At 39.3% G+C, this 23,567-nt stretch overlaps 1 protein-coding gene across 1 annotated transcript in view; it reads right to left on the bottom strand.

The window, feature by feature from the left end:
• The window catches only part of LOC134542352 (neural-cadherin-like), a 383,455-nt gene that overhangs the window by 77,770 nt on the left and 282,118 nt on the right, over nucleotides 1-23,567 (bottom strand). The window contains exons 3-4 of the mRNA XM_063386525.1: nucleotides 6,917-7,032; nucleotides 1,940-2,104 (exon numbers count right to left, since the gene is read on the bottom strand). Coding sequence (XP_063242595.1) covers nucleotides 1,940-2,104; nucleotides 6,917-7,032 — 281 coding nt within the window. The remainder of the gene's footprint in view (nucleotides 1-1,939; nucleotides 2,105-6,916; nucleotides 7,033-23,567) is intronic.

Here is a 23,567-nt window from a genome sequence, read left to right as displayed (position 1 = left end):
TTTGAAATATGAATACTGTAGTAATGAAAAATCAAACGATAAGAAATTCTATGTGAATATCATGAAGAATGCAAACACATACAGTAAGGTTTTTCAGACAAAAGAATGTATCTGTAGGCAAGATGTAATTTATGAAGAAACTCTTTTCAGATTCATTTTGGCTTGAAACCAAAGGGTTGGGCATAGACGAACTTCCGACTGTTAAACATCTGAAAGGTTGAGGAATGGAATACAGTGGCTGTCCTGTTCCAGAATCCGAAGAGCTCCCAGGGCCGAGCCGAGACCACAGTAAAACATCTGATGACTTCTACTCGCGTTAGGCTCAAGAGCAGACAAGGCTGGAAGTACCTGCAGCAGGCGGTACGGGTGAGGGCCCCCAAACTCTTCCTCCATCACTGCCGAGTACAGAGTGGAGTTAAACACCGGTGGCAAGTCGTTGACATCGTTCACGTGTACCACGACCGTCGTTTGGTTTTCGTTCAAGCTGTCGGAAGCTACCAGAGTCAGTTCGTACTAGAAACAAATCATACATGTACAAGTCCCATGCACAAAAAGCGGCAAACAATAATGGTGCTGGAAAAGAGGGTGTGAACTTGTGCCCGAGAGGACGTTGCTCATGCTCCAGCTAAAGGAGGCAAAAAAAATTCAAAACATTAGGCGAATGACATCATTCCGTGCTTGGTAAAATAATACTGTACTGTTCTGTCCGACAATATTCAGTAAAATAAGAACGAGAGGATGGGAAAGTTAAGACTGATATCCCAATACTAGATAAATTGATGCAGCTAGATTTTTAGCTTTTGATAAAAACCTAATAAAAATATATTTGTAAAATGCTTTCACCCTACAAACATATTACATACATTATTTTACATTTCAGAAGGAATGTATTTGTCTTTATCTATAAATCTATGACATATAGACCGGTATTAGAAAAAGCACTTGAAAACCAATTAAATTTGTGAATTAATATAGAAGTGAAAATTATTTTCAATAAAATTTAATGAAAGTGCATAATGTTAATTAGGACATGGATAAAATATATCATATCATCTTTGTCACGTCCAGCCAAGATAACTCAATAATTGCAATGCCTTACAATTCTGCACATGTTCAAATAGGCATGCAACTTTGCAATGTGATGAGTCAATGACATTTCACACAGCATGAACAAACAATTGTATTACTGAATATTGTCTGATAAACCTGGCAGCAAAATCAAACAGGGATGCAAAATCAGTTCACATATCAGTTGTACAAGCAGATCATGCACCAGGGGAGCAGATACAGCCAACCATGTGCTCGAAACATTTTTATATAGTACACAGTAAAATAGCAGACACAGTCCTCATATAACAATGCTTCTTAATTGTGCATTGACAACCATCAACAGAAATTCCAACTGTGTACGTGTAAGTCAAAACTTTTGTTTTTGCCATCGTCAACATCATCATCATCATCATCATCATCATCATCATTATTGTTACTGCACACCACTTTTCAGATATTTTTCAGAATTGTTAATATACCTTATCTGCAACATTACAGATACAGAATTGGAACTTTTGTGTTGTATGGAATCCGTTTTTATTTTGATAACGTTTGTTCCATGTGAAGAAGTACGAACAGCTGGTTCATGAATTAATGTATGAGACATTTTTGTAACCTTGCAGGAACATAATTATTCAATAATAATGTTTCTGAAATATATATAAAATGTGTGCTGTTTCATACAACATACAAAGTTAGGAACATAACACTACTAAACTGAAAAAGTTTGGCGTTCATGCAGAGTTACACTAATAGTGTATGTAATTTGTAAGAGACATGTGTGCTGTGTGTGCACGGCTAATGTTTCGAGCACCGGGCACGAGCATGCAAGGTCCTGGGGGAGGCTTCAGCAATCTGCAGGCTCGGGGGGAGGGGGTGCACGATGGACCTGCAGCACTCTCTTCGGCAGGTTGCGGTCGTCCTCCTCCGTGATCTGCGTGCGGTACGTGGGGCGCTCAAACACTGGAGGATTGTCGTTCACGTCCTTCACGTGAATCACCACCGTCGTGTAGTTCTCCTTCAGGTTGTCGGACGCAGCAAGCCGCAGCTCATACTACTCGCCCCCGCACACAACCAAGCGGACAGTTATTTTTTGGTTTCTATTTCGGTTCACACAACATGCAGTAGGCGCACTCTCTGAAATAGCAACACACATCTCCAGGCATGATGCTTGTCACTGGTGAAACATCCTGGGTTCTGAACCTCATCGCCTCAGGAAGGAGAAGGCTTGTACAGCAACAAGCCTAAGGGGAGCGGGGCAGCCTGCCCCATGCATTAGATTATATGACATATTTCAAATTTTTTTTAGACTAGAAAAATATTAAAATATATATGTAATATCTACTAAGTGAATGAAAATGGTACAACATAATATCCTTATTACCTAATTTTATATGCTTATGTAATTATAACATTTTTTTGGGGTTTAAATATGAACAGTATAGGATTTAGGTAAGTTTTGTTTCTGTACTTTGTCAAATATGTAATTTTTTTTTAAAAAGTAACACAACTAAACCTATGTTTTTTTTTTAATTTTAATATTTTGTGTGGCCTTTCAACCTTGAACACTATTTTATTTCTTTAAAAAGAGTATGTGAAATATATCATAAATAAAATACATAAAAGCAAACCCAAATTCACCTGTAATTGTTAAAAAATTTATTATTAGATTTTGAAACTAACATATGAATGAAAATTCAAATTTGTTAGTTTCAAATTGCTGTTTTTGTTTTTTGAATTCATAGCCAACTTTGTTATATTTTTTACTAGTGAATTCTATAAGATTTAATATCAAAAATAATTCACCAGGTGGGATAATTTAAAACAAAAAATAAGCAGCTGCTATTTTTCATAATTTTCGGTATTTTGTTAAATGGACAGCAACATGTTTACCTTGCACCAATTAGCATATTTCGGTCGGCAACTGCGTGGGCTGGTTTTCTGTGCTGCATTCGTGTGTATGGAGTAACACATTATTTCTCCTCTTCTTCTGAAAAAACTTTTATGCCCAATTTTATACCCATGGGTATAACAGAATGTATAGCAGAAATCGGGCATCGTGTGGAAGTGTTACTGAATTTTATAAGATGGGCAGTATATTAATGAAATTCTTTGTCGAAAATCAGATCAAATGACGGGGTTTAGTATATTTTCAAGTCTTTTTAGCTTTTATCAGAGCCGTTTCATTATATAGTTTAAAATTTTTCATTACAAATTGAATGATTCGATAGTCCAAGTAGCTGCTCGTGCAGCGAATTCCAGTGGTGGGTGTGGAAACTCCATGTGATGCGCGTCCAGAAATGTGGTTTAAAACACAATTTGCGTATATTTATCATGCTCTGCATTATTTTTAAGAATTCTAAGTTTAATTTTGTGTCCGACTTTCGTATTATAAGTGTATTTGTAACATGAGAACACATGAATTTGATCGTTACTGAGGTAACACATCACTGGCGAGTAGTGAAAGGCTAACTAATAAATTTTCTTAAATTAGAGCCATACAAGGGGGACTTAATCATAAACGCAAAGGTACCGTTCAGGTGCGTAGGTGAGCTGGACTTGAACAACATAGATTCGTGCCACAGGGCTTTCTATCAATTTGAATATTAGTTTGTTTAAATATTGAAGAGGGCACCGCTAGGAAGATGTGTTCTCAAGCGCCAGCCGCCTCCCTCCCACTGCTTGTCCTCCCCTCCACTCCCACTCTAGTGCTTTTGTGTGTCGCCCCTCTTCTGCTTGGCGCATGCGCTCTGGCACCTACGTTAGGCATAAGTACGGGTGTTGGCGAGTCTCCGTCTCTTTCGTGGTCACAATTTGTAGCTGTGCATTAGTTGGTGAAATGTTATTAGCGCGGTGCTAACCTCTGCGACGGGAACCTAAGGCTTTGCATGGCCATGTATTCACTATTTCCATGGGTCGTCATTTATGTGTGTGATGTGAACGATAGCTGCGCTAAAGTAACGTAATTTATACTTCAAGTGCTTTCTTCTAGTTTTTTTTTTTTTGTTTTGTTCTGTTTCGATAGCCATAGTTTAAATTTAATCTTTAATTACTGTGGTTTGGAGTTGTAACGTAAATTTTGTACTTTAGTCGACGAACGACCACAAGACCAAGCAGGACGTAGGCGTGTCTCGGACGCCTGACAATTTGGTATGTTTAATCTCGGTATTTTTTTCGTAAATTCATCAGAGCCTTATAAAAGAATAGTTGGTTTCTTCACGTTTCATGCAGGCTTTATGTGCATGGTGCTGGCTTGTAGTTGTGCCATTTAACATGCTTGTTACTAGCGTGTTAACGTTTTCGCGACTCTGTTGCGTGAGATTTTGTTAACGTCTTGAAATTTGTTATAATTTACTTCCTTGGAGTTTGGCTGGCTCGTATATACCCAAAATGTTTCAGCCCTTTAGTTGCTACTTTGTAATAATGTACATGCCGTGGTACGGTAACTGTTTGAATTCTTTAAACACATGTGTTCCGTTGTAAATATTATATTCTATGTTTGTAACTTACATTGTGTGTAATGCATTTAATAAAGGCGTTATATCCCATGTTGTCATATATATCTTACAAGTGTGTAATTCATAGCTGACTCAAAGTTATGTATTTATGTAAATTCTGCGAATTTAAAACTTTGCTGTAAGATTTTGTATTTGCAACTTTAGTACATGCTAAAGCTATCCATGTACTTAATTTGCGTATTTTTGACCAGTATCTTTACCTAAGCATTACGTTATTTCATTTTGTAACTGCAATTGTATGCAACTTGCAAGTACATGGTGCTAAAATGTTCTTTAACATCAACCATACCAATCAATAAACATAACCGAATGAACGAACCTTTCAATTGTTTATCCTTACATTTATTTTTTTTCTGTTAAAACACACATTAATAAGCTTTGCAAATATAAGTAATAGAACTTTACGTTAAAGACATTGTGTCGTCGCGTGCCACAGTTTTATAGTCTGTCGGACTAGTGCTGTCACGGGATGCTACAACGCTAACGTCCGCGAGACGGGAGCGTGAAATAAAGGGCTCTTGCTAGAACCATGTGTTTATCTCGACCATGTGGGAGGGCATGGAGGTGTGGAGAGAAAAAAATTCTGCTGTTTTACAAAAGATTCCTTTGGAAACAGTTGCAGAGAAATAGTTTGTAATACTACAATAACGATGATGTAACTTTGTACAATCTATGGCTATGGTTATTTTTGCATATATGAGGTAGGAACTGAATATTTCTTTAAAAAAATTTGATAATAATCTTATATTTTAATTGATGTTTCATTCAAGTATAATATTATTAAACTATGAAAAAGGTAAATGAATATTTAATAACCGGACTTTATTTTATTTTATTATACTTATTAATGTGCACAGTTAAAACTGCAATGATATTCAGGGAACGGTTTACAAATAAATATTGGAGGTACTGGGAAAACACAAAGCATAAATGCCCAAGTAAGAATTCAATCCTAGTATTACTGAAAATATTATTTTGTAGTGATACAGTTGTTTTTAATGTAACTGTAAAAATGTACAAATATCTGTAATTTTACATGAATATTTCTGTTACATTTACAAAAAAAAAAACATTTACAATGTGGGATGCGGAAAGAACCCACGTAATTAATAACATCTAGCGTGTCTGACACATATAGATATGTCGATGCACTCTAACCAACTTACGTCTAATGATTCTGATGTCAATCTTAAGGTTACTAATTATTAATTATTGTAGAATTTTGAGCGTGAAAATGAGATGCCAAAAATACTTCGTGATTCCTCGAAAAGAAAGTTTTTTTTTTGTTTGGTACAGAAAAAAAAGGGGGGAGGGGTTGGAGGGAGGAACAGGAACCAAATAAAACCATATGGGTTTTAACATTTTTTATGTTATAATAAATTTTTATTGTCTAATTTTTAAAATTGGCCTTCATTTGGCAGAGAACACACATTGAGAGGTTTAGAAAGCCCATAAAATCCCAAAATTTAATAAAATCCTATAAAATCACAAAATTTAATAAAATCCTATAAAATACCAAAATTTAATAAAATACTTAACACCAATGACAACTCAGGGTAAATTATTTGCAGCTAATAGTGACTATTAAATTCAAGCATTCTATTAATTTATATGCAATGCCTTGATGAAGCCAAAATTTAGAAATAAAACTGTAAAAATATTTGTTATGGCCAATATGGCATCTTCCTGTTCCTATCATTCTCCTTCAATATATACAAAGTGTAACATCTTAGCTCTCGATATACATCATTTGGTAGGAGTAAATTCATGCATGGAACGGAAATCACATGTAACGGAAATGTGTAACCACGGTGCCGCCATCTGTGGCAAATGGCGCGAGCCAATGTTCACAAAGACAAAGGGAAACTTTATAGTAGTAACTATTTAGTGAATTTTAACAAGATGGACAGGATTTTAAAGAAATTACTTGTCGAAAATGGGGTCCAAAGTTGGGGTTTAAAATTTTGTCAAGTCTTTTTCGCTGTTGAAATTTCGGTCTTCTAATAAAATTATTCAATAGTCGACGTAGCTGCTCCGGCAACGAATTCTAGCGGTAGGTGCGGAAACTACATATGATTCACGTCCAGAAATGTAGCCGAAAACACAATTTGCGTGTATATTGATAAAGCTCAACATTATTAAAAAAAATTCTACGTAAAATGTTGTGTCCGAGTTTCGTATTATAAGTGTAAGTATTTGCAACATGAAAGGTATCGTAACGATCTTAATGATCGTAATCCTATTATTATCGCTCTAGCTCCCCGTACAATATTTCTTGCAGCACAGAGGATACCTGCTGCAAGCACCCTGACACCTGTGGCGGTACCTACCATGTCTATGGTACTCACCCTCTTCCTGGTCTCGTAGTCCAATGCTCCCGCCACGTAGATGGCGCCGGTCATGTTCTTCACGGCGAAGGCTCCTCCTATGTTACCGCTCGTGATCTCGTATCGAATACGGGAGGCTGCAAACAAACAAACAAAAAAGTAAGTCGGTGCGTGCTTATAAACTCCTACCAATATTTCAATTGACCTACAGCTGGAAGAAAAGAAACTGAAAACGCGACAGTAAAAGTTTAATACGTAGGCCCACTAATTCAATCGAAGCTGAAAAAGTAGATAATTGCATATCTTGCGGCTAGCAGTTTAGAAGTAGCCGCGTTAAGACTCCCGCCTAGTCAAGTAAGGTGGGATGATAAGCGCGACGCACGCTGGTGCTTCTAGCACTGTATGGCCTCTAAGCGCAAGGCTTCGAACTGCCGCGCAATTTTACCGCCGTGCATAGGGCAACTATGATATTTGAGCGGTAACCACATCATTATATTGTGGAGAAATGAAGATTAAGGTGTAATGCAAGGCCATTCAATGCTTTTAAGAATCTGTACCGATGTTTCATGCCTAGACATTATCTGAAAACATGCGTTTTAGCCATTTCCACTGCCCTAGAAATAGTTTAAAAACGAAATACTGAAACATAATTACTCATCCACCCACGGCGTATCCTTTAATTATTTTTGTAAACAGACCCCACTGATATATTTTGCAGTTTCCAAATAGCATGGTTTTCCCTCGAAGCTCTGCGCACCGTGAGTGGCCGGGTAGGCGGGGCCTCGGGTCAACGTGCGAGGGCATTAACTCCCGAACCCGACTGCAAGCTTGATGGGGGTCGACACCCCTCCCCCTTTCCGAGTTTCAGTTGATTTCACAGAAATAACTAACATTCACTGTAAATCATTAAAAATCGCTGTTAAAAAAGGGGGTTCCAGACGCTGTCAGAATAGCAAGTGTAATAGCTTAGATCATCGAACTGTATCTGAAACACTGTGTGTTACACGGTTCAAGCCTACTTCTGCTACCTGGTGGCCCGCATTGAAAACATGAAGTAGTAAACAGAAAATTAACATAATATACGACTGTTTGGTCCACATCTTGGAGGAATAAAAAGTTAAAGTTGCTTTCTCTGTGCTCACAGTCACCAGAGGGTCGACATTCTCCTTCCCGCTTTCTTCGTCCGGGTCGTCGTCCTGTTTTTACGCGTAAACAAAATTGTTCTTTTTCTTGGAACAGGAAGGGGGAAAAAGAAGACGAGTACTGGTAATATAAAAAAAAGGCAAAGAAGTGAAAGAAAAAAAAAAGTTCAGATGAGAAGAGAGGTTTTCAAGACTCTCAAAGACACTTCAAGGCACACTCGTCGAATCCGTCAAAGGACTGTTCGCCCTGCTTAGAGCACTTCTAAAAATTTTCAATGCAATTACGCTCATAAGTTTTCAAAGTTGAAGTACTCGAGGAAGAAAAAATTATTGAGAATAAGACGAAGATAAACGGAAACAACCCAGTGAAATGCCATTTTAAAACCATGAGGATTGTTGTGGGGCCCAAGAAAGGCAAAAGCGAACTCCGCTGAAGAGCTTAACGGGCCTCTTAAGGAGATTGCGTATAATTGAGCCGTAAACACTCTCTCGTTACAGCGGGGCGTGTTAACTCGTACTTCATGCGAACGTAAGCGTCTTTAGTTCCTTCGTTAGCCGCTGCTCCGTCCTAGATGCTTCCGAAAGTTAATTCGGCGAAACAAGACCAGAGGAAAATGCCGGCAGCCGATGAGCGAACGCAATGGCTACTCTGCATAAACCTGCGCTGCTAAGAGCTTCAAGTACTCGAGACCACTTATACCATAACATAACGGTGAGGCAGACTAACACTCGTTTTCTGCGAAAGTGCCTGCTAATATAATCTTATGTCAAAATAATCTTACAAAAATACTCATGCGTCTATTTGCATTTACCATAACATTAGCGTGTTCTTGTTAAGATTATTGTAAATGATAATTACGTACATTTGTAATTATACATTGCGTGGATGAACAAGTAATTTCACAGCAAATACTTCGCGAGATACTCCATTTACACCGAACAATAAAATAGATTAGTTCTTTTTTAAAAGTTATTTCTTCCGCCACTTGTTGCAATACACTGGTATGCTGCATGTTCCCCTAAAAATTCTTCACTCACTTCATAAAGAGAGAAGTCATACACCTCAGATTAAGTTTGTTTTACATAACTGACTCGTGATTTTCAAAATTCAAACAACCATGAACGCATTCAATATATGTAGATGTTATTGATGAACTCTTCACCAGAGAGAAAGATAAAAATAAGGGGTGCAAAGAGAGAAGAACTCGGTGTGTGTGTTTATAAGGTACTCACACAAACAGTAAAAAAGGATAAAATCATGGCTGTTTGTAAGACGGATCAACAGGATGGGTTGGATGGAGAGCAACTTCAATAAATAATTTATCAACTCGTTAATTTATTTACTATGACGCTGCGACAGCCGGAAGGATAAAAAATATATACGCGCTAAATTCAGACAATTTATTTTTTTAATCCTGTGCACACATTTGAGCAAAACCACACTACTCCATCTCCCCCTTACCTTCCACGCCCCTCAGTGATAGGCTGATAGGCTGATATATGGCAACGACCCGCTATCAGTTTCGCCCAAATCCTCGCCTCCGAGTTCTCAATCACCTGCCCGTGTTTTACAGCGAAGCCGCCTGCTCGGGGACGGGTAATGGTGATCCGTCTTCGTGCGCGAGTCCGTCACACGCAACCGACGACAGCGACAGCGGGTCGAACCATTCGCGCGCGGCTACCGCAGCGGGCCGCGACTCGCCCCGCGCACACGCGTGCAGGCGCAGACTCCAGGAGGAACCACGGGGGCTGTCTACGAATATGCCGAGGGCGGATGAGTAGTTCTGTTTGCGTATTTCGTGTTAAAACTGCATTTTTAGAAGCACGAAAATGGCAACAAAAAAAATGTTTTAAGAGGTATGAAACTCCCGGTACAGATCCTTGAAAGCACCAACAGACTTGCATTACACTTTTATTTTCACTTCTACGCCATATAATGTTGTGGTTGGTTACCGCCTAAATCCCATAGTTTCTCTGTGCACGACGAGCAGACTTCGCGTCAGTCCACAGCCTTGCGCTTAGAGGTGACACCGCGCTAGAAGCACCAGCGAGCGTCGCATTTGTCATCCTGCCTTACTAATGCAAATACACCCTTGACTAGGCCGGCATCTTAACTCATCGTCAATTTCATGTTGATAAGAGAATCTTAGAGGCGACGAAATGACGATGGAATGAACAAGCGGGAAGGAAACAGGAATAATCCGAAAAAAAAAAAACTCGACTCAGCAAACGTTGAAATTCCCAAGAAGCGTAAGCAGGATAATTTTGGTTTCAACCATTGGCATAAAACTATAAGGGAGCATAATTTTAATTTTAATTTTATGGAGACTGTAAATTTCGTAGACAAATAGGTAACTGAAATCGGATGCAAGACAGTAAAATTCGCCGAATGAATAGGCCATGGCCTATGTATGGCGAGAGACCATACCAGAAAGGTTTCCTAGAGTTTTTTTCTAAAAGGCATGGAAAACCTAAATCCGGATGGACAGACTGGGTCCTGACCGGGGACCTCTCGAATGCGAGTCCAGTGTCTTAACTACTGCACCATATTTTCTTCAGTCGAAGCTCATAAACTGTTATCCATGCCACTAAAGCGAGTACGACAGCCGCAGTACTCTCAAAGAGTCCGAGCAGATGCTATTCTAGGGCGTGACTTTCGAGCACATTTCCCCTGGATTTTACGTGTTTCATCTCTTCCTTCTTCATTGTTACTACCAAAGATCGAATTCCCACGAGCCTAACAGTACAAAATTGACATAACTAACTCCCCACGCGTTTTGTAAAAAAAAAAAAAAAAAAAAAAATGTACAAGCACTTTGATCATATACTACTACCCTCGTTCCATCCCCCTTTTCGGCTACCCAGAATGCCTAGCACCCATTTACATCTCCCCTTTGACCTCAAAAAAAATGTGTCTGGAGCAGCAACCCCCCCTTTTTTCCCCGGAGTATTTGTGAAGACCAGTTCTACAGGACCCATCCCTCCACCAATGTTATGTTTTTAATTTGAAGAAAGCCCCTGGTATGGTAGGCAACAACTAACCTGAATACACAAGTGTATTGCGCGTAGCCTACGTGGTGAGATGACAGGCGCGCCCAATAACAGTTTGTTACGATACTGATTGCGAGAGACGATGGGCAAGAGAGAAAACACACCTGTGGGACACGTGAATTGTGGGTCTTTCCTAATGCCTGGTAAGCATACGTGGAGCACGGCAAAACTTTTACATTGGTGAAAAAACATATAAAAAATTCTGCTATTATGCTATATATTATTCTAATTTAACTAAAAAAAAAAAATTATACCAGATAATAATTCCAGACATTAATTTTTTTTTACTAAGAATGTTAGTCGATGAAATTCTTTTCTTAGTATGCTGACAACTTAACTCGATGATTACCAAAATGTGAGAAAGTTCTGTATCTCCCAGTTGATAAAAATAGCTTATAAATTGTACTGAACTTCCTAACAGAATCATCTACCGGGACCAAGGTGTGTTAGAATCTCGTGCCACAAGTCCTGGCTTACGGGAAGACGACGGCCGATAAATAATAATAGTCAAAACGGTTTAGGACGACAGAGAAGTGGACGCACAGTAAAAAAAACTCGCGTCATTGATTTACTGCACCGGAAATTATATTGGGAACGCAGAAGTTTTCTTTCTTTCTTTTACAACCGCAACCAGACCGTAGAATGGCTCTACGTCGTCGAGCCAGAAAACATCGTCAGTCGAGTGCAAAGCAAATACTTTATTGGAAATATGTTTTTGGAAACTAGTAGTGCCATAATATAAAACCGCAATGCTAAAAGAAAAATATCGCCTATTTATAACGTATTGCCATGGGAAATAAAAAGGAACACAATTATTAGAACTACTGCAAATCAGAGGAATTTCATTGCAAACTGTTCAAACTGCTCCATTTTGTATTTGTTTCGAGCAGCTCACTGCAAAGTTGCTCAAAACAAATTCAAAATGGAGCAGTTTCAACAGTTTGCTATGATATTCCACTGATTTGCAATAGTTTTTAAACAGTTTAATGTTTAGAGAGGATGCTTTTACTCCATGTTTATCATAATTAGGGATACTATAATGCTAGCTTGTTTAGATAAACACTTTATTTTATAGGAAAGTTACAAACAATTTACACTGTTCGGTTAGTGCGTATTCGAGAAAAATTTCAGATAAATACATTAAGATTTCTTTGTAACATTACAAGAAATAATTGTTTACAGTGTAAACAATGAAAACAATGTCAGCCTAAGCCACTCAGAACTTTAACCGGCTTCTGCCCTATATTTGTATTAAAATACGCACAAACCAGTCCACAGCTCATCAAGTCTTGACGCAAGATACATTAAATTGTATTGACTACTTTTAAGAGTGTTCTTTAGTCCTATATTGAGAAAGGAAAATACCAAGATCTTTTTTTATACAATATCTTCAATACTAACGTTTGAAAATGTTTTTATGGCTAAAATATTTAGCGCCAATGTAGCCTGTATTCCACTGTAACTTTATATAACTCGCATGTATTTTTACACGGTGTATTTATAATGGGACGAATCACATACAATCTATGTTGCAGTATGTTTCCTGATTGGTAGAGTTAAAGTGCGGAAAGAGATTTTTTCGCCGATAAAATCCAACAAGAAAAAAAAACTGTAGCGAATATGGAAAAAGTGTTTCTAAGCTTACAACCAGTAAAATTTTCCCGCGATTCATCACCATCCTTACTATTGAAGATATTATCGATTTATTTCGTAAATGATAAGACTAGTGTTTCATAAAATACCTATTTTTTTTACTAGAGTGGTTGGAAGTATTTGGAGCAACTAACTTCGAGCATTATTTTCAGCCAAATGAAAAACAACTATTTGAAAATAATAGTTTTCTGAAGAAAATCATGTAGAAAACGGGTATGAGCACAACATTGAATTTTTTTCAGTTTACAGAAAACTATTACTCAGTAAGATTAGCACAAGACTCCGCCCAGCCAGGGAATTTTTTGTACTTTGACCTCGAACCATACACAACACTGCTAAGAGTGCGCGCAAGAGAAATTTACAAGTAGTTTCCTGAAATTCAATGCTGTGATCAAACAGGAATTTTTTCTTTAAGAAAACTATGGCCTTGTCTGCTATGGTTTTATTTCTTTTATTCAAACCTTTACGATTAGTAAATAGTCATACCTCTATAACTCCTCGTACGAGGAGGAAACTATGAGGTTCTCTCAGAAATAATATTAATAATGTCGTAAATCCTCTCGCAGCTCACCTTAATAATGATTTATTTTTTTTGTTTATGAGTTTCGTCGTTTGCCCCCCAAAGAAAGTTACTATCTGCTCTTGTGTATCAGGTTGTGGTTTTATTGTTTTATTCTGAACTACCCCCCTTATAATTATAATTCTAAACCACTTTGTTACAATATTAGAAATACAGCTAGTACAAAATAAGTAAAATCAAATTAAATTTTTTGATAAAATTTCAGTAGTCAATGTTAATATAAACATGTGTTTAAAATTATTATTTAATTTAGTACAAAAATCGATATTGTTAATTAATTTTGAAAATCAGTATACATGTTGAATGTTTATTTTAGTTTAATAACTTTAATTATTTATTAAATAATAATATAATTTATTATGCAAATAAATTGAACATACGGAAACATAACTTCACTCATATAATAAACACAATTGAAAATACACGTTAAAATGTTTTTAAACACAATTTATATCACTAATTTTAACAATGAAAATGTTTCTAACTATATGTACCGCAGTATTCAATAGCAACCACTTAAGTATAAGACTTTTAAAAGCACGTACACAAATTTTATTTGTATGTAGTTTTTTTTCCAACCTGTGAAAATTTCGTTGCGTGGTTGAGCGCGCATCGTAAGAATTAAACTCGCATAATTTTTTTTCCCACGACGCTCCTAAAGAAGTATAACGTCAAAAAAAATTATAATCTTTGTCAAGAGATTTGCAATTGTAAGAGAATGAAAAGCAGGGCGTTTCGGGAGTGGAGCACGGGTGGCTGAAGACCCGCTGAAAGGCGACGGCAGGAGCAACAGCCGGGAGCTTCCCGCGAAGACGCGGCGACGGCCCGGTTGGGGGGTCGCCGCTCCGACTCGGTGTCGGCCCAGCAGCCCAGCGGCCGGACTGACCCCCGCCGGTCGCGCGCAGCCCTCGCAAACAAAAGTCGAATCGGTTTCCGGTAAGAGCATTAGAATTACTCTCCGCTCCCTCCCCCCCCCCCCTGGTCCGGAGGGCGGGGCCAACACGGAACGCTACTCGCGAGAGCTTGCGGCGAAGCCGGCCGGATCTCCTCGCTTCTCACCTGCTGCGAGTTGCTAAGCCACTACACCCACAGTCCTTCGGAAGAATAAACTAAAACACGCCTTATATAACCCTGTAATGAACATGAAGCTATGGAGAAGGTGTCTTTTCTACAGATGAGGTCATTCTGGTTAACAACTGGTCAGCAAAAACAAACAAAATCAGTAAAAAGTCTAATGAGAGAAGTTTGATTAAAATCTTGAAAGAAACTCGTTAGGAAGAATCATGATAAATTGTCATAATGAAGTAATTATCACTAAACAAAGATGTTCAAACATATCAGCAAGGAATAAGCTTATAACTTCATTATATATGTGTGTGTGGTAGTGTGTGCTTGTGTGTGTACACATATACAGAGTGAGTCGGAATTGACCGACAAATTTCGACTGCAGGTTCATCTCGGTAAAAAAGCTGGAAATTTTATACGACATATTGTCTGAAGTGATTCCCAAGACGTCTTTGAAGTTGGAGCTGATCCGCATTGAGGGCAGTAACACGTCACAAAAATATGTGTAAAATAAAGGCGTTATTTCAATAAAATGATTTTGCTACAGCCACAAAATTTACTGTGGTTGCAGAACATCATTCAATTATACCCAGCTAAAAACTCCCGTAAAATTAAATTAATAGTGAATTGTAGACAATGTAAAAAAAGGAATAAATAAATTTAATATTAAAAAATTCATATTCTGTGGGAAATCCCCGACTGTACGGTAAACCTATATTCCGCGGTAAACACAAATTCTATGGAGAATACCCTTTCTGTGGTAAAGTACCATTTTAGGCGTGCAGATTCGCTGGACTTCAGTTCTCTGTATCAACATGAGTGGCAGAAAGCAGAATGTTGCATGACTTTCATTTGAACATGCTGAGAACCAAAATAACTAACGTTATAAAAAAGACTGGTTAAAAAAAGTTGTTTCGTTTTATTAAAAAAAAAACCTTTTTTTTTCCAACCCTGTCGGCACTCCCTTATTACGAACTCTCTAGAGCGACTCGATATCAGGCGCTTATAACATCGCGTGAGGAAGATGAGGGGGGGGGGGGGAAGAAGCCCTGTTGACGGGGGGGGGGGGGGGGGGGGAGTGTTTATGAGCGAAGCACCATACAACCCCGAACCCAGAATGGGAAGAGGAAATAAACACACGGGTGCGTTAGAAGTAAAATTTTACAGATAGAGGTATAACAATGTATAAGAAACTATGCCAGTGAGAAAGTACGCGAGTGCGAAGTACGCAAGTGCGCTATGATTCAAACACATCACCTAGTGCCCCCTCTCCACCACTGAATGCTAAAGTCTTGATTGTTGCGCTTTCTTACTCTTTGATGACATTATCGTCTTGATTTACCTAACTGGATGTAAAGAAGTTTCACTTAAGAAAAATGGTCTGGGAACTGACGTGTTGTATATTCGACAGTAACATTTCAGGGACGTGCAGGGGAAAGAATTTCATATTTATGATGAAACATTATAAACGTAAATATATAATTAATTTTTTCCTTACTTAAGTGAGACATCCCCCCCTTTAAATGAAAAGCATGATCTGTCCTTATAAAGAGCCTTTACAAACTGCTTCATAAGGCCCAGCTTGATATGCAGTGGAGGAAAGATGATTTTCTCTCGTTCATCTAAAGGTTCGTTAATCACGTTTTTTTTTCTCCAACGACCATGTCTTCTCTCTTAAGCCAATCTTGTTTAACCCAGAGGTGAGTTTTGTATCTGCTATCCCAGAGGCACAAGAAACAAGGATATTTGATGTGGCCACTTTGCTGTTCGAGGAGAAAGTTTACCATTTTTAAGCCCACACAAATCACCCATCGATGTTCACGATACCTTATCTTCTCCAAGATGTAGCAAAACACATGAGAATGATTTACACAACTTCTTCTACTGGAACTCATTTTTTTATCAACTTCTATCTATCCTGCACGGCTAAAACTCACAACTTGACCACAAATTTAGTTGAAGCTTTGAAATGAAGGATGGGATTCCCAGCTTGGGATATCCCAGTGATGAAGTGGCTTAAGTCAAGCAGGCGGTTTTACTTCTTTTTGCACACTTATCTCCAAAAGTATAGCAGATGTATAAAAAAAAACTAATTTTGTATTTAGTTTCAGCGCCCCAAATATAACTAAAATCAGTTCCAGAATCCTAGGCACCAAATATATATTTTTTCTTGTCGGCTTGTGTTATATTCAACATAGCAATTTTCTGTGGTGGAGTGGAGTGGTGCACTGGTTAACACACTGGACTCGCATTTCAAGAGGACGCGGGTTCGAATCCCGACTCGGTAATTCTGGCTTCGTTCTTCCGACGTCACTCAAGGACCATCCCGGGATGGCCGATACCTTTAATATTACCTGCCTTGTGTTGTTGTGTGTTTACAGTCTCCAATGATCCTACAGTCAACGAGACGTTGAGAACGGATGAGAAAAGAATAATTTTTATGTAGTCTTCATCTGTAAGTTGTTTGAAAAGTGCACAGTATATATTTTTTGTAGGATGAAGAAACTAAATATTTGCTGTATTGAGCTTATTATTCATAAAGCGGAGATAGGGTTCAAAGTAGTATGGTTAAGAACAGGTAGTGTTACATATTGAGAGTTCTAAACCCCTTGATTCTTATAAAAGTGTTAAGATTCATTTCGGGGGATGCGAGTTAATGAACTCAAATTACCCAACGAGTGACACATGGTCTTCGTAACAGTCACCGACTTAAAATATAAATTCGGCATGCAGGCAGGTACCCATATTTTTCAAGATACCAAAGAAGCTACATAAAAATAATAAATATACTCTTTTATTTCATGGATTAAACAGCTTCTTGGCTGTTGGACACGTGACAAAGAAGCTCAGTAAGAACTTGATTTGTTCTCATGGTATATGTCGGTAGTTGGTGAATGGATGATAGAATGAACTAGGGATTAACGTCTCGTTAACTTCGGAATAACGAGATGAGAATGGATAATGAATAGGTGGGTTTGGGGGATGATAATGGGAATCGAACCCAGGCCGCATTTGAGGTGGGTTAATGGTCTAGCAACTCAACCACCACGGACCAGTTTTATATATATGGCACATTCCATTTGAATGTAACACTTTTGAATAACTGCCGAGTGGTTTATTTGAGTCAAGAAGGCATCCCAATAAGACCTTGTCCACTGCCAGTCAGAATCCAACCAACAAACTTCGACTACCCGTTAATCACGGAGAAAAAAAAACTGAAAACATACGAACTTCTTATGGTCTTAAATACTTTTCAAGGTTGGCATGCGCCTTTGAAGATGAAGATGAACAACTTTTTATAGCAATAAATAGAGAAAGTATTACCTTTAGCGAATGGATAATGTTTAATTGTACATATTTATATTGCTGCCGTAAAACTTAAAACTTGTTTCTGTCGTGAATATAATTGGGAGTAGTGCCATTATTTTTATACATTTTTCTGTTATTTTTTTGTGATTTTTTATTGTAAAATTTTGTGCAGTCATCTGCAGAAGTCATTTGTCGGCTAAAAAAAATATATTCGGATAGGTTGAAATGCACTATAAGTAGTTCTTTTGTAGTTTTAACTCTTGAAATCAATCAAGAAAAAAATTCTCGACTCCACAATAGAATATAACATGTACATTTCAATTAGTTGAGCAGGAAACCCTACTGCAAGACAGAATGCTACTTAGCCAGTACCTATACTATTTTACTTGAAGCTGAACATCAACACTGTTCAGTTTTAAACGTAAAGGTCACAGAAACTTGCATTCACTCTCACACAAACAGTGTAAACGCGTAAAAACAAGCCCCCGCAGTACAACATGTACAAAGTGGCATAGTAGGTTTACACGCTAGGCAGTACGAATTCCCAAACCACTGCTCGCGATGAAGATATGTGAAGCTTGGTGTGAATATTTTATTGGACTGCTCTTTCTTCGAGCCAAGCCCCGGAACATTCTTTATGAGCCCGGAGCCGATACCCCAGCGACCCAGGCTAATCTGTTATCAAGATACCCCGTCGCCTTTGGCCTTTCCGAGTATAACAAGAACGCATGGCCATAGCTGGATCGTTCGTTATTTCCGTGTGAAGTTCAAAGAAACCGCGAAGAATGCACAATAATTATAAAAACCTTTTATAAATGAAATAATATGGTTATCACCCAAAACTCAATTCAACATTAAGAATAAAATTCTATAAAACTAACTGTATTAACTGCAGAAAATATACGTAAAAACATATATATATATATATATTTAAATTTTAGGTGTAACATGTATTTTAATGTAATTTTTTTCGATGGACTCTACTTACATTGACAAAAGAGAGCTACTAAAATTATTTTTCCCCCTTCATCATTATTCGCGTTTGTTTGATAATGTATTCCTTATGTTTACCATGAGTGATGTACATAATTATCTCTTGTACAGTTTTTTCTTTGGTTCCAGCAAGTTATTTAAAGACACATAAATAATCACAGGGAAAACAAATGTCCCGAAACATATCGACATTCTGTGGAGAACAATAATTTAAAATTCGAGGTAATCACCCGCATCTAAAGTCACGGATTGCTAACTCCAAGTTTCCTTTCTAATCCAAAGCATCCTGATTATCATCAAATAAAGCGTAACTAAAATCCAGGAAATAAATGTTATGTCATTGTGAAAATTATGTAGTACCAAATTTTTGTGTGTGATGAATAGTGGCATGTTTCGATTTTAGTAGGTTGATTGCAGTTTTGAATAACTGAATGAAATGGTCTTGCAAACACATTAAAACCTTTTCGATGGCACGGATAAACCACCAGAATACTGAAGCCAGAAGTCGCTCATTTTAAAAAGCAAGACAAATTCAGTAGCAAAATTTACCCAAGAGCCGAAATTTCTAACACTACATAAGGTATGTATGTAGTGTTTCCAAATATAAGATAAGGCATAGTTCCGTGGTAAAGTCACCTGCAATTCGCCTACCGGCATGGGAGCAGGGGTGTTGATTGTCCCAATAAAAAAACCACCACAGTCCAATCACCACAGCGCAACATTCCCAAATGGACGTTGCGGGTCTTGTTAGCAAGCGAGTCGAGCTAACGTAGCAAGGGTCGTGGATTAAATTCCATTACAACGGTCTGAATCATGAGTACTCAGTCGGTTACAAACTGATTCGCAGACCACTATAATCGTAGAGTTACCTTCGCTTAAAACCTCTAGTGGTCTACTCTAAAAGGTAGATCCACGATTATTTCACGGATTCATTGTTTATCAAATTAGACTTGAAGCACGTACACGCTTGCTTCACGTTGATATTAGACCACAGGACTATTGAAAAACCTTTGACGGACCATGAGCCAGTCATAAAAGAGTGTAGGAAGTGGTTTACCTAAAACATTATCACACGCCAAAGGATATGACCTTGTTATCAACCAATGAGCATTCTAAAATAAAATTGATTATGTACAGGCAAGTTGAGTGTAGCCTGGAATGGAAAGAATCCGCAAAATAACCGTGCCTCTGCTATGGGTAACCAAACCAACATTTTCAAACCATTTGTTAAATGTTTCGAAGCTCAATCTGAATGCTGACAATACTGATAGTACACATGGGTCCTGCGTAGCGTCATTGGCATTTTCTCCTCCATGAATACGGTCGAGAGGTTGCATTCGTTCGCGAACACGTTCGCAGAAAAAAAAAAGAGTCAATTTTTAACCCATCCATTTTTAATGGCGTCGCTAAGCCCGACTCACAGGGGACACGAAGGGGCGTAATTACAAAGTAATCCCAGAGACTATGTGTTAGGGGGAGGGGTAGGGGTACCAGGCTACTTCCCCTTCCCCCTGCTGGCCCCCCCTTTATCTGCGCGGGCCGCCCGACTGAATAATACATCCGCATTACGACCCCGCAGAACCCCGTCCGAGAGCCATTCTTCCATCCGGACCCCAGCCCAGCCCAGCCCAGCACAGCACAGCCCAGCACAGCCCAGCCCAGCCCAGCCCAGCCCAGCCCAGCACAGCACAGCCCAGCCCAGCCCAGTTCAGCCCAGCCCAGCCCAGCACAGCCCAGCCCAGCCCAGCCCAGCCCAACCCAGCCCAGCTCATCACAGCCCAGCCCAGCCCAGCCCAGCCCAGCCCAGCACATCACAGCCCAGCCCAGCACAGCCCAGCCCAGCCCAGCCCAGCCCAGCCCAGCACAGCCCAGCCCAGCCCAGCACAGCACAGCCCAGCCCAGCACAGCCCAGCACAGCCCAGCCCAGCACAGCACAGCCCAGCACAGCCCAGCCCAGCCCAGCACAGCACAGCCCAGCCCAGCCCAGCACAGCACAGCCCAGCCCAGCACAGCCCAGCACAGCCCAGCCCAGCGCGGGAGTCGCGTCGGGCGTGACGCGCCAGCCCGCGTCCTCGTCGCTACCAGCGAGCGGTCAAGAGACCTGGCAAGCAGTGGCATATAGTTGTAAACTCTGGCAAGCGCCAACAAGCACCGGAAAATCACTGGAAAACACTGGAATGCTCCGGCAAGCATGGGCAAACAGACAGCACAGCTGAAATTGTCTACACAGGGGGTCGAACCGAACCTGCCGCATCTCATTTATTTCCCTGAACTGAGATATCGTAATGTATCTATTAAAACCCTAACTTTGACTAATATTTTCATTTCAATCGACAACCTACTGATAAAATAATAACAAACGTAGATAAATGTGCACAATTTTTCCATGTTAATGCAATTTCTGCTCGCATTTTCGTCCGCACGATCCCGCATTTGACACATTCTAAGGTACAGCTAGTTGTGAATTTTGTGCTTCAAAGAGCATTATTTATTTTCATAAGAAGTTTTAAAAATAAATGTGTATACATTTTTTAATGATATCCCATAACTAGAGACCGGAAAAATTCGCGGATTCATTTCACGATATGCTAGAATCCAAACAACTGTACCTTTATATTGCTTCTGTGATTGGCTTACAGTTTATCTGAAGGACTTTGAGCCAATGGAAAACCTTCAACCAATAAAGTATCGAATCGCAAGCGTCCCAGTCGACAGGTGTCACGAGTCAATAGCCAATGAGCAGGTGCCATTTGCCTGAGTATGTAGGGGGTTGTGGAGTCTATCCTAGAGGTCATCGAAAACGCGAATTTTTCCGCTCTCTACCTGTAACGTAAAACCATTTAAATGATATTCCATAACATTATTGTTATTAGACGTTGTAAATTTTAACCGCGTCTTGTGTATATTGCAGCATACTAATTGTCATTTAATGTATATCTTGGATTATTATAACCAACAAAAGCCTACGGTAAAGAAAATAGTTCTGTGATAGCCCACTTTGGAATCCTCCCCCCTTTTTTGACCGCAATATAGCAATAACCCCTCAGAAATATTTAGCTACTATACGAACTTGAATATTCTAATGGTCCTACCATGCCTATCTGCCAAATCAACGTTTCCAAAATATTCATCGGACAAAGTCACATCTATACATACAAACGCTGATTTCCTCAAGTTGATTAGGAAATTTTGCTTCGCTCGGTAGACTGTCTTAGCTTAGTTTATTAGACAATGTGCAATAGTCGGCGATATACTAATTATTTTAACTTGCAGTTTAAAATAATAAATTTTAAACACACGTAGAGTGGGTTCGAGCTCCGAGCACTCTCCCGTTGAACTAAACTGGTATCAATAACTACAACTAAAGAACTGCCTGTATTTTTACCGCAGTAGTAACCTATACAAAGAGACCGGAAACATTCGCAGGTTCAGACTCGCCGCGAGAGCTCCAATTGAACTGCGAGCCAATAGCAGAATCAGCAGAATGCTACACATATTTGAATTTCAGCCTACCAAGAAAGGAATCCGGGAATTGTTCTGGTGTTTACCTATACATTATTAATAGAGGCGAAAAAACGGTAGTTCCTCCGTCTCCTGAGAGTCTTGGCTGGGTCTGTGTTCGATGCCCGGACCTGGATGTCACGTCATGAGGCCCGTCGGCGCCGCGATGACAATACACTTCTGCGGCACATCCTGTTGCGCTGTTGCCTGGACAAGAAACTGGGCTGAGCGACGACCTAGACTCGGGCAAGTCCAGCACAACAGACGATATGTTCCTAGCAACCAACCAGAGGAGTCCCCCACGCACAATGGGCAGTGGCAGGCATTTTTCACGAAAAAAGAAACCTGAACGCCCATTAGACTTAAATACGATATACCCGCGTGTTTCTTCCTTGCAATTAGTGACCGTCTACAAGAGAAGTAATCGCCAATTTTTGACCGGGCCGTTCATAACGCGTTTGTTTACTCCCGCGCTGAATTACTGTGATTGGCGTGCTGAAATTACACATGTAACAGAAAGGAAAGTCGACCAATCACGAAACACTGCTACAGTGTTTTTACTCTCAGCTAGTCTCGAAATCTTTTCACGAAAAATGCACGCTCGTAACAATGGGACGAGCATACACACTTATACGAGACACAGCACCGGCGAACCCATTAAGTGAGTCAAGCGAACGCCTGGGGCGCCAACATCGTCAGGAAATTCAAATTCGCAAAGGTGGTCACCTTGTTTGTGGGAGGGGAGGCAAATGTGACCTTTGCCTAGGGTGGCAGACCTGGTTGCACCGGCCCTGACGAGACACCTGGTGTCTGCAGAATTGGTGCTGTTTGACTAAAGCAATATAGTATTTTTTTTACAACGAAGTAAAGAAGGTTAAACGCGAGGTATAAAGCAGTTTTGTTTTCGAGCGTCAGTATACGTTGTTCAGCACGATTAAGCAGTTAGTAGGACTATCCCAACCGCCACTTATCTATCTCGTGTGTCGGTCCGAATACAACTACACAGTCGATCTCAGGACTGGTCACCTCTAAGGTTTTTTTTTTGCAGACTTTACAAGATGGGATAGCAAAAATAATTAATGTTGATAAATGTATATTAAATATACTGGTTATTTTAAAAAGTAGCTAGTACGGAAAGGAAGCCATTGGCAGAAAACACATAATTATATGCTATCATGTTATTGATATTAAGATGCTAGTCAATCGTTTGAATAGCATTAAATTACTATCAAGCACTTTGACGGCACAACAATGAGGGGCAGTATTAACAGTGAACTCCCAATTGATATAGTGAAGTATGTCTTCTCGCTTGTTCCGTGACCTGTGAAAATATTGATGCCTAGGAGCCTCGATGGTAAAATAGTTCTTAGCGCAATGT

This window comes from Bacillus rossius, chromosome 1, assembly GCF_032445375.1.
Source record: "Bacillus rossius redtenbacheri isolate Brsri chromosome 1, Brsri_v3, whole genome shotgun sequence".
NCBI classification, from domain to species: Eukaryota; Metazoa; Arthropoda; class Insecta; order Phasmatodea; family Bacillidae; genus Bacillus; species Bacillus rossius.
The sequence above is the reverse complement of the archived record's forward strand: the minus strand, read 5'-3'. Positions and strand labels throughout refer to the sequence as shown.